This window comes from Chinchilla lanigera, unplaced genomic scaffold (genome assembly GCF_000276665.1).
Source record: "Chinchilla lanigera isolate Chin_1 unplaced genomic scaffold, ChiLan1.0 scaffold00035, whole genome shotgun sequence".
NCBI lineage: Eukaryota > Metazoa > Chordata > Mammalia > Rodentia > Chinchillidae > Chinchilla > Chinchilla lanigera.
Genome location: NW_004955436.1, coordinates 64,517 through 77,106, shown reverse-complemented (window position 1 = coordinate 77,106; position 12,590 = coordinate 64,517). Strand labels below are relative to the sequence as shown.

The 12,590-nt window shown below is 34.0% G+C and overlaps 1 protein-coding gene across 2 annotated transcripts in view; it reads right to left on the bottom strand.

Moving 5' to 3' along the window:
* Kpna5 (karyopherin alpha 5 (importin alpha 6)) overlaps positions 1–12,590 on the bottom strand; it is a 53,568-nt gene that overhangs the window by 25,341 nt on the left and 15,637 nt on the right. For both annotated transcript variants that reach the window (XM_005389117.2, XM_013516686.1), the window contains exons 5-7: positions 10,026–10,120; positions 5,042–5,173; positions 1,292–1,380 (exon numbers count right to left, since the gene is read on the bottom strand). In XM_005389117.2, coding sequence (XP_005389174.1) covers positions 1,292–1,380; positions 5,042–5,173; positions 10,026–10,120 — 316 coding nt within the window. The remainder of the gene's footprint in view (positions 1–1,291; positions 1,381–5,041; positions 5,174–10,025; positions 10,121–12,590) is intronic.

Genomic DNA, 12,590 nt, shown 5'->3' with positions numbered 1-12,590 from the left:
GATAAAATTTTACAATGAAACTAAACTTTCCAACATTCTAACACCTTTTTCTGAAATTCATTGTGTTTACATATAGTACTACATAGCTAGGTGCTGTAGGTGCTCCACTAGTTTGTTTCTTCAATCATGATTTAAAAGCTCCTTAGGACATTGAAAAGGATGAGACAAAACAGATGCTTATTACTTCATAAACCACTACCAACTTGAGGTATTAATACTAAAATGATCTAGAAAAAACAATCAAAAGTAGTAAGAGACACAAATACTACATTAATATACAAAGCATATATATATATGGTCACCAAAATGTCTTATTGAAATTATAAGAGATATTGTTAATAGTGCAGACTTCAAAAGATGACCCTGATACGTAACTTGAAATCACTATTTTCTTCTAGAGTTCAGTTAAATTCTCATGGAGTTGGAATACTGGGTAAGTTCACAGTAATAAAAGTGATGGGAGTGGTTCAGTGGCCCAGGAGGAACAGGTCTATAATTAGAATTAGTTGCAGGAAGTCATAGAAAGTAACTCAACTAGAGAGGATAGAGAATAGCACAGAAATGATAAAGAATTAAAATATTTCCTTACAACCTTTCTTTCTCACGACTTGCCACTGTATTTAGCTGAATTAAAGATCTTTTTTTTATGAATGATAAACAAAATAAAGAAATCTATGCTTTAAAAAACTTTATGTAATTTCTGCAAAGGACCTTACAGTATAGGTAATTTCTTTCTAAAAAAATGTGTAAAGCCGCTGAAGAAACCACTAGACAAGAAAGAAAAATCTCTTTTGACCTTTGTTCTCTGAACATTTAAAAATCAAATAGAAAAATTCAGGGGCTGGGGATTTAGCTCAGTGGCAAAGTGCCTGCCTGGCAAGCGCAAGGTCGTGAGTTTGGTTCCTGGTACCAGAAAAAAACAAAAATAAAAAATAAAAAATAAAAAAAAAGAAAAATCCAGTGACATCCTAAGTGTATCTTGTGTTCCCGCATTAAAAACTCCATGCTATAGAAACATTTAAAGTTTACTGTCTTATAAACTATTACACACCTATTTGCAGAATATTTATGCTACCAAAGTAAGCAACAATCACTATCAAGTGTGGTTTAAAAGAATATAAAAGACATAGAAATGATATAATCTAAAAACTTTTCCTGGTTTTACCTACTTACAAGTAATAACTAACCATAAGCAAAGTTATAAAACACTGTTGAAGAATTTAACTGTATGTACACATATGGTATACCTTTTCCAAAAGTAGAATTAACTTATGATAAACAAAGTACTTACTCTAAAAGAGGTGGAAGTATTTCACAATTCAAAACAAAATCTCTGCATTCTGCATTGTCACCAGCAATATTACCAAGTGCCCAAACAGCCTGAGAAAAATAAGAAAAAATTATTTTAAAATAGTATCTTAAATAAGATGCTCTCTTTTAAGAATGAAGTTTTCACAAAGCTGGGTATGAGGCATGTGCATATAATCCCAGAATTCCAGAGGCTGAAGCAAGAAGGATGGAGAGATTCTGGCCACCCTGGGGAACACAATGAGACCTTGCCTCATAAAAAAATACCAAAAAAAAGAAAAACCAAAACAACAACAAAAAAACCCAAACAATAAAAATAAACAAAATTCTGGTATAGAATGAAGGTGACAGTTTTCAACATGGGAGAAAAAATGTAAGGCAATAAAAAAGAAAAACCTCTGAAAGTGCAACTTTAAAACAAATTTAAAGATAAGGATATTTTTAAACATTTTCCTTACAGTACTAGTAAAATATCTACACGCTATTCAACAAAGAGCATATGTATTCACTCTGAATCTACATGGAGACAAAATACATCTAATAAATGTTCTAATTATTTATAATAGAGCTCAGTTCCTATGCCAAGAAATCCTCTAACTGGAAATAAGAATTAGAATAAGAAAATAAGAAATAGAGTAAGAAAAAAAAAAGAAGGGGCTGGGGATTTAGCTCAGAGGCAAAAGCACCTGCCTGGCAAGCGCAAGGTCGTGAGTTCGGTTCCTGGTACCAGAGAAAAAAAACAAAAAAAACAAAAAACAAAAAACAAGAAAAAAAAAAGAGAAAGCATTAAAAAAAGTCATGGCTAAGAATGAGAATTGAAATAGTTTTATCAGTCAGTTTAATATAATTTTGAAAATAAATAATAAGCATCAGATTATTCCTTTGTATTAGAAATGCAAATACAAACTATCATTTTATTATATTCTCTACATTTTCATATTTAGTGGAAAAGTACAGGTGTATTTTTTTCAGTTAGGAAAATTTTAACATTTACAACAAGGGTTAATATCTTAAACTTCCACTCTATACCTAAACTTACTTTTTTTTTTTTAATTTTAGAAATAAAAGGAGGGAAACATTAACAGACAGACAACCTTTTACAAAATAGCAAAAGAACAGTACAGACAGTATGGAGTTACAAACAAAGTGGTAGGAAATTAACTATGCTTATTGTATTACATATTGATATCTTCAAAGTGGTTTCTCATGAAAACAAATAGAGACATGCAATACTGATCAATCAAGGACTCATTAACAGTTTCTTTCAGCAAAGAAATAGAAGACAGTAGATCAACTATCCCATATATACTGTGTTAACTATCCCATATATACATACATACAAAATTTCTCCCTCGTTCCCCTCTGTTTTCCCACAGCCCAGTTGCCCTTTACCCTTGAGTGGTTTCCTATCATTTCACAATGTCTATCATACCTCCCAGTTTTTATTAACTCTTTCAGGTTTTACACTAGTGAGACAATGTGGTGCTTGCACATGCAGGTCTGATTTATTTCACTTATGAGTATGGTCTCTAGTTGTAACCATTTACCTATAAAAGCCTCGAGTTTATCTTTCTTTATAGCTGAGTAATATTCCATTATATAAAAGTACCACAATTTTCTTATCCAATCCTCGGTGGATGGACATTTGGGTTGCTTCCACAATTTAGCAATTACAAATTGGGCTGCTATGAACATGGGTGTACATATATTGCTGTGATATGATGTTTTTAGGTCTTCTGGGAAAATCCCCAGAAGGGGAATAGCTGGGATGAATGGGACCTCTAGTCCCAGTTTTCTAAGGAATCTCCAAACTGATTTCCACAGTGGTTTCACCAGTCTGCATTCCCACCAGCAGTGGAGAAGGGTTCCTATTTCTCCATAGCCTCGCCAGCATTTGTTATTGGTTGATTTCTTAATGCTAGCCATTCTTACTGGGGTGAGATGAAATGTCAATGTTGCTTTAATTTGCATTTCTCGAATGACTAATGATGTTGAACATTTTCTCATGTATTTATTTGCCAATTGTATTTCATTATCTGAGAAGTGTGTGTTCATCTCAGCTGCTCATTTTTGGATTGGGTCTTTGAATTTGAGGGGGGCTAATATTTTTTAATTCTTTATACGTTCTAGATAGAAGCCCTTCATCTGAGGGACAGTCAGCTAAAATATTTCTAGGTTTGTGGGTTTTCTTTTTACTCTGCTGGTGATTTCTTTAGATGTGCAGAAACTTTTCAGTAGGATGAGATCCCAGTTGTTGATTCTTTCAAGTGTTTCACGTGCAGTTTGGTTTTTGTTCATGAACTCTCTGCCTACCACTATGTCTTCAAGGTTTTTACCTACTTTCTCTTCCAATAGATTTAGTGTTTCTGGTTTAATATTGAGATCTGTGAACCATTATGACTTGAGTTTGGTGCATGGTGATAAGACTTGGGTCTCTCTTCAGTCTTTGGCAGGTGGCAAGCCAATGTTTCCAGCACCATTTATTGAAGAGGCTATCGTTCTTGCAGTGAGTTTGTTTATCAAAGATTAGGTAGCTGAGTGTGTTTTGGGTTGTGGCTATTTCTTCCAGTCTGTTCCATTGATCCTCAGGTCTGTTTTTTAGCCAGTACCAGGTTGATTTGATGACAGTAGCTTTGTAGCATAATTTCAGGTCAGGGATTGTGATTCCACCTGACTTGTCCTTGTTGCCCAGGATTGCTTTTGCTATTCTGGATTTCTTCTGGCTCCAGATGAATTTAAAGCATGTTTTCTCGAGATCTGTGAAGTATGCTAATGGTAGCTAACCTTACTTTTTAAACAAAAAACTCTAAATATATTCTGTTGGTGGAGATGTTATTGCTCTATTTTTGTAATTCAATCTTGAAATATTTAATACTTTGAAGTTTTTTTTTCTATTTTTTGACAGGATAATCATTTCCATTAATAAAATAATGAAGCAACTCAAAAACAGATATATAACGATTATATATTCCAGTATTAACACTGGTAAACTAGAAATAACTCAAAGGTATAAAAATCCAAGGATAATAAATTATGTAAAACACACGAGTATATACTGAGTAATCAGTGAAATTTTCTTCAAAAAATAATGCCATAAGAAAAAGTTCCCAACTAGTGCTAAATGAATATAAAAAAAGACGTACAATTCAGTGATGAATGAAATGATAGATTAACAGATCAATGTGCACACAAATGACGCAAAATAAAAATACTGAAATATTTGATTTTGTTTGGATGGTACAACTATATGTGAACAAATTTTCCCTCTAGCAAGAAAACTTTGAAAATTGATTCAAAAAGCATATTTAAAAATGGCCCTATTTAAAGCAATGTAGTATTTTTAAAAGAAACAATATTAAAACAATCACCTCACATACAGAGCATAAGGACTCAGACTGCTTCTGATTTAAAACCTGCCAGTCATTTACTGTAACCTTTGCTCATCTAGTAATTTTTCTGGGTCTCAGCATGCTCTTTACATAGGAATGGTGACTCCTATGATAGCTAACACCACATTTCTGAAGAAAACAGGACTATGCCTGAGGAAGATCATTCTTTTACTTTTCTAATTTGATAATTACATTAACACATACAATGTATAGGAAAATTAGCCAAAAAAATGAATTATAAATTAAAATCATAAATGGTATTTTCAAGAGAAAAAATATATATGTAACTATAGATATAAATATACACACACACATATATAAATCAGTACAAATTAGCAACTTACTTGTTCTTGAACATCCTCGTGTTCTGAATTAAGAAGTTTGATAAAAATCGGAACTGCTCCAGTTTCAATCACTACTTTTGTATGCAGAAAAGTTCCAGATGCTATATTAGTTAATGCCCATGCAGCTTCAAACTAAGGGGGAGAAAGCAAAATAAATGAAACCACAAAAGAAGTATCAGGAAGAAGAGAGAGACATACAAAACTTAGCTGGACAAGTCTGAGAGGAAAGACAGAATAAGATTCACTGTCAAATCAGACTTCACAGATGAAAATTGTTATTAAGAAAAAACCCTCTCAAGTCATCAAAATTTTGGAGATAATTATAGCTAAAACTGGAAGGACTTATAACAAAATAGCAGACTCCATCAAGAGAGGTCTAAGAGCCAGTGGGTTACAACTACTATTCCAGTCCCTTAAGAATAGTTTTCAGAATTACCTGTTCACTCTAGTGCTCATGCTTTGATTATACATGCTCTAACTTCTCAAAAATTTGTTTATTCTTGCCAAGAGATTGCCAAACCCCAAGTGATCATACAGATAAAACCAACAACAAATATACTACACTCCTTTTACTGGGGTCCACCAGATGGACCTTGTCGAGAAGGTTATATGACACATTGAGGCCTTAACTTACTGTATTCAGCAGGCTTTAGAGAACACGCAACTAATCTCTGTCTCCTAAATGAAGAGGTAAAATTAATGAGACAAGCCATCCTCCAACACAGACGGCAGGAGACGGTCTAACAGCAACACAGGGGAGTACTTGTGCATGGTAAAAGCGGAATGTTGTGTGTACATTCCCGATTCTTCTAATCTCTCAATAGCTGTTCAAGATATATGTTAGACAACAAATTAATGACATGTCAGACTCCAAAATTCCCTGGACCTTATTCTTATTATTGACACCTCCTGGTGGAAAGCTTTGTTGGCTATATTCACAATTACCCTGTTGATCTCATTATTTGGCCGATGAATACTTAATTGTTTCTTTGGCTTTGTCTCCTCCAGACTTAAAGGTATATGCTTACCCAAGACAAAAATGCCTGGCATCTACTGAGGGTTTTTAGACAGACCCTGCATAGCAGAGTATCTCTGACTGCTGATCTCAATTACGAACCCTTTCAACTTGAGGAAGCCAGATCAGTCATCATCCACTGGTCCCTCATGGCAGTTCAGGATGCTTCTTCATAGGGGGGAATGTTATAGACAGCTAAGTTAGACAGAAATATTATATGCAGTCAGACAGGACTAGGCCCTCAAAGCAGCCAGTACACCAGACCAAATACATTGCAACTGTTGGGGAAGACAGATACGTCTTCTGAGGGCCACACCTCAAGACAAAAAATGAAACCAATTCACCCACATACTTCCCCTGAGGATAAACAACAGGGCTTGATATGCTAAATAGGTATCAATTGCCTCTGGAAAGCCAGGAAGAGCCACTGACCTGCCCTCTCCAGGAAAAAACCCTATTCTGTTTCATGCCCTCTTCCTGCAAGAATTGCTTCCCTATTTGATCCCCATTTAATCAATAATTACCTGAGCAATTATGCTCACAGTCTTGTTGGTTGACCATGGTTTTGTCCCACCTCACGCCCACCTTGTGATTTCCCATTTTTCCCCACCTTGTACCTGCCTCACTTCATGGTTTTGCTCTATGGAAATCCCTAGAAAAGGCAGGGTCCTCAGCAACCCACTCAGGACCCTTTCTGTCTCTCTCAGATGAAAGCTTTCTTTCTCCAGTAAATACATCCTGCTCTTCAAAACAGAAAAGAAAAAACCCTATTCTTCCATCTGAAAAACAAGACCCAGAAGGAAAATGGAAATTTAAAAAATCAGTAACACTGCATATAACAACACACTATTCTATAATTCATGAAACTCCTAATGCTTACTATTAGTCAGTGTTCTAAAGCAAGCAGTTCAAAAATAAATGAGACACTACCTAATAGAGCAACAGAATTGCAAAAAATACGTATTTCTATTGCGATCAACTATCACCAACCTCCTCATTTAAGAAACAAGATAATTAGATGCTCAGAAATTTAGATGTTTGTTCAACATAAGGATTTTACTATTACCAGAACCAGGAGTAGGATTCCTGCTATTCTTTTAAGCAGCAGAGCCTTTGAGAATTTACTTGTATCAATCCAGTTAGAATTAAATTCATTAAATATGAATTTTAATAGCAGTGACTGAGAAAAGTCCATCTATAGCCCCCAAACAGTAAGGCAGCAAACACAAAAAGCAATCTATAAATTCACAAACTAAATAGGGACTATAGTTTACAAGAATAGATAGCATTCTAATGTAGTCATAAATTAACAAAAAATACAACAAAAATCACTACTGAAATACTAAAAGGTATACTATTATGAGTGAGACTAAGAAAAATTTTAAGGGAAGAATCTGTATTAAAAAAATAAGTAATGGCTGGGGGTATATCTCAGTGATAGAGCACTTGCCTAGCATGTAAAAGGCCCTGGGAACAAACCTCAGCCCTACTAAAATAAGAAGAAAGAAAAATGACAAAGTTACAAGACCATAATCCTAACTATTATAAGTAATGAAATAAAAGACAACGAAAGACTACCGCACAAAATTCTCCTTGTACTCTCCTAGAAGCAAGCATTAGTGAAGACTTAAAATTCACAAACCTACCAAAACTGTGAAAAACCAGATGCAAGCTACAATTTTAAAAAGGAAAGAAAAGGCCTGGATATGTAGCTGAGCAGTAAAGCACTTGCCTAACATGCTTATGGCCCTGGGTTCATTCCCCAGCACTTGAGGAAAAAAAAGAAAAACGTAGAACTCCTGTTCAGATCCATTTCATCTCTACTATGTTGCATTAAAGCTAACTCTTCTGATCTGTCAAAGTAAGCTGAAAAAAAAATGGGTTTTCACCTGAAATTCCCCCAAGTTTTAAGTCTGATAAGCACCTTGACATGCTTTAAAACATGGGCATAACTTCCTGGCCTTTTGGCTATGATCAAGTGTAAAATGTGGGTGCAGACCAAATAAAACTTGTTTGTCCATCAGTCTTGCCAGTTGGACCCATCTGAGGCTTCCCTATTAGACCAGTAGTCTGAACTAGTATATTCACAAGCACTAGGGTAACATGCACGACATGGGGCTAGGCCATACTGTTGAATTTAAGCTTTAATTATAAGAAATTAGTAAGTGCTCAAATTTCCAACATTCATTCTTATGCCATGCTTTCTATATGTTTTGTCTTTTCAACATGAAATTTGTTTTCCTCTTTCTAGTCTGTCAAAGTCTCCTTCATCCTCAGGACCAACTTTGTAAAGTCCTTAATTTTCTCTACACAAAACAAGCTGCTATGACCGCTGTGTTCTCTCAGCACTTGGTTTATAGTTCTGTTATTGCACTAAGCATACATCTTATTATAGATCTGTTTATGTCTGGAACAACATCTTAATTTTGGAACTACAAAATTATGTCTTACATAATGCTGGGCTCAAACCAGTACTCACTGACTTTATTAGTATTCACTCATTTCTTTTTCCATTCTGTTCAAATTAAAGAGCCCAATAAACTAGACATCGGGAAACCTGGGTTTTATTCTAGATTCAGAGCTTATATAAAACAAAAGGACTAGATCTCAGGATCTAACCCAAAAGAAGTGACTGTAACAGCGTAACCTGAAAAATTTAGCCTTTTCCTCAGAGATCCTTGTGAACATTCTCAACAACCTTTCACATTTACAAAAAAATCCTTTCCTTATACTTAAAATGTGAGAGCCTTTCCCAAATCATTCAGGTAAGTGGACCACTACTCACATTGTAAATTCAACTGTTACTCAGATAACTACTTTCCATTACTGACAACGGCACGGATAATTAGGTATAGGTCCTCTGCAACTCCTGAAACGTAAGATATAATCCACCCTGTGCCCTTTTAAGAAAAGACACAGCAGGGCTAGGGCTGTAGATCAGAAAGTGCCTGTCAAGTATGCAAGGCCCTGATTTTGATCCCCAGCACTGCTGGAAAAACATATGAAGTCAGGAAGTATCATTATTTTATTCTGTTGTTGTTTCAACATTAAAATACTTAGAAACTTCCATAGTTCACCATTAGCAACAAATTATTTATGACTGAGAAGTAATGCTCTTTAGGACAAACCTAATTTTGGTTACCTTTTTAAAAACTTTATTTTAAAGGGAAAAGAACAGAAACAAAATAACAAAAACAATGACAAAAACGAAACAACAAAAACAATAAAAACGATTCAGAATTCCAAAACACAATGATAGGAAATTAACAATGGTTGTTGTACTACATATTGTTATCTGCAAAGTAGTTGCTCAGATTTACAAGTACAGGCGTGCCAGATTGATCAAACAACTAAAACATTAACTGTTCCTCTCAATAAACCAACAAGAACCTGAAAGCAAATAAAATCTGAAAGGTACAAAAGACACTGTGAAAAGGAAAGAAATTGTTCAAAAGGAACAAACAGCTGGGATGATGGAAAGGAAAGACGAAGGAAAGAAGCAAAGGGAAAAAAACATACATGCACAGGATAGCTGGGTAACTGGTCACATTTTTAAGTATACTAATTTATTCTTTTTTCTAAGAACTAATCAAACAGCAATGTGTTTTAAAGGTGAAAGTTACAACTCTGGTTAGCTAACAACCAAAATAAATTTAACTACTAAGTTAACATTTTATTTTGAGGTTTTCCAAAAGAAACTTTTATTAAAGATTAACAACTATAAAATTTCTGTTAACATTAACAATGGTTTCACATACTTTTTCAAACTGTTTAACGAAACAACAATTCCTAGGAGAAGCTAGCACTGTAACTATTCCCAGAGCAAGACAGGTAACCCTAACTTTTCCTTTAACTAGTAAGTATTTACTGAATATCTGCAACGTAGTCATTACTGGACAAAGTGTTTTCACTAGAACCTTTAGTATGTCATTTCTATAAAGAGATTAAGAAAGAAAATGTTAGACTCACTTGTAAAGTACAATTTTCATTTCTTTCAAGAAATTTCACGAATCTCTGAACGACTCCTGGTTTCTGTATAACTTGATCTATTGGAGGATTAGGTTCTAAAAATAAGAAATGATCACTTAAACACAAAGACTATTTCAGTTAACAAGTTACACAAAATAACTCACCTAGGTTTCATAGAGCTAAGTTTAAAACTCTGAGCTGGAAATAACTGAAAACAAATGCTCTTATAACTGCAATATTTATGCAAAGCAAATTCTACCTTTCCATTAACCATAATGATAGGCTATTTAAATATTTAAATATGTATTTCTTACATATTTGGAAATTAAAATATGTATTTCCTGTAAGTTTAAATTTTGTAAGTTGAAGCTTACTTAGGAGGTCAGCTTTATACACAGAGGGATTTCAGTTCAATACTCAAAACAGTATCTCAGGGATAGGTTCCCAGTAATTCTTAAGTACTTGATATCCAAGGACAACTCTGTAAAATGATGAGTTATTTAATGTTCCTCAGCCAGGGATTCTACTTTGTAATTATTCTATTTTATTCTATTTTGTAATTATAATTTGTAACATTACTTGTTATTTCCAAAAATGCTATTAAATTTCTTGATAAATTCTTATGAATGTAAAAGGCTTCTGAGAATCACAAACTCCAAGGAAATGCAGATAAAGTTTAAAGAATATTTTAGATACTGACCCAATAAGTACAAAGAGATCTTTTCTCTACCTTGGCTTTGTGCTTCTTCAGTACCTCTGTTGGTGTTCCTTTGGGTAACTCTTATTCCTATTTATTTTCTTCCTAGAAAATTTATCTGTTCTGTTAATTCAGTTGTCACTTATTATCATTTATGCTAATTCACAAACTCCCCTAAATGAATTTTTCCATATTCCAGACCATATCTGTGCCTATTAGAGTCACATTTGTTTTCCTATATTCTTAAAAACGTAGCATAAGCAAAGGTAAACTCATACCACTACACTTACTTTTTTCCCCCTGGTCCTATATCCACAGGTCATACCTGTCTAGTACTAAGTTACCTGGTCATCTAATCATAAAAAAAGAGAACTCTCATTTTTACTTTTAAATTCTATAAAATTAATTAATAAAGCTATACCTATTAATTTGGTTTAGAGCTCTAAATAAAAAGTCCAAATTCTTCTAAAGTTTAATTCCAGATCCTATCTGAAAGGATAAAACAATATATAATTTCTTAAACCATTTACCTTCCACCTTTAAAAACACTCAAACCAAAACTATAAGGTTTCAGTTTCCACTTCACATTCTTGATTTTTCTCTTTCCAAAAGGAAATTCTAATTTACTATCTGTAAAAGACAAAAATTTGCCGGGTGTGGTGGCACACTCCTATAATCCCAGCACTCAGGAGGCTGAGGCAGGAGGATCGTTGCATGTTCAAGACCAGCCTGAACTGCGTAGTGAGAACCTGTCTCAAGAAGACAAAAAAAAAAAACAGATAAAAATTTATCACTTTTTTTTTGAGTAGGAGATGAGGTTGGAAGAAGATTTTGTTCAGATGGCTGTGAACAGCTGGCATTGGATTACTGGCTACACATAAGTAGGCAGATTCAGATATAGATAAGACACACAGAGATGAGAGCACAAATACAGTCTCTTCCTAAGGAATTACAAGACACATGTTTATGGTTATCTCCACTGAAAAGAAAGCAAGACTGCCAGCTAATCTACGTACCATGAACTGTTTTTAGTACTGTATTGACAAAATAATAGTCCATATTAGTGATGGCAAATCTTTTTGAGACCAAGTGTCAAATTGCAACTCAAAAGACACTTACTTATCATGAAGTGCCAACTCTGCAATTAAACCTGAATACTGAGATTTTAGTTTAGAAAAAACAATTCTACATTAACATTTTGGTCTAAAAAGAAAAAATACAATAACATGCATGCAATAGATTCACCACCACTGGTCTATATAATGTTATAAAAATGACAAACCATCATAAAGTCTTTCAGTCCTTATTGCAAAGAAGCAATAAAGCAATATTTACTTCAGCACTGAAAACTAAGCAAGAGGATGAAGGAGAGAGAAAGTGAAAAGAATTAAGATGTATTATGTACCTGTACCAACTATCCACAATGAATGTAGTCATTAAAACTGCAATCATGTACTAATTGCAATCTTTTAAATTTAAAAAATTAGAGAAAGAAAAGAAAATTGAGCAAGAATAATATGAAACAAAAAAGCTTTGGAGCAATTGCTACAAAACTAGGTCAAACTACAACAATAAAGATGACTTGTTATTTACATTCACAAGAACAGCCATGATAGAAAAGAAAAAAAGATTTCAGCAAAAGGTCAATACCACGAGTTAAATCAGAGGAATACAAGGAAGCTAAGTGTAGGCTGAGGAGTCACCAGGGACATATCTCTACCTCCCTAGTACCAACAGGGACAGTGTTATTTGCAATAAAGAAATGCTGCTAAAAGAGGCAATGTTTCCTACTGGTTTATCTTTCAGGTCTAGTTATAACAGCTTTCCCATGTTTATTATATTAACAGATGAAGTGAAACTGTAGTAAT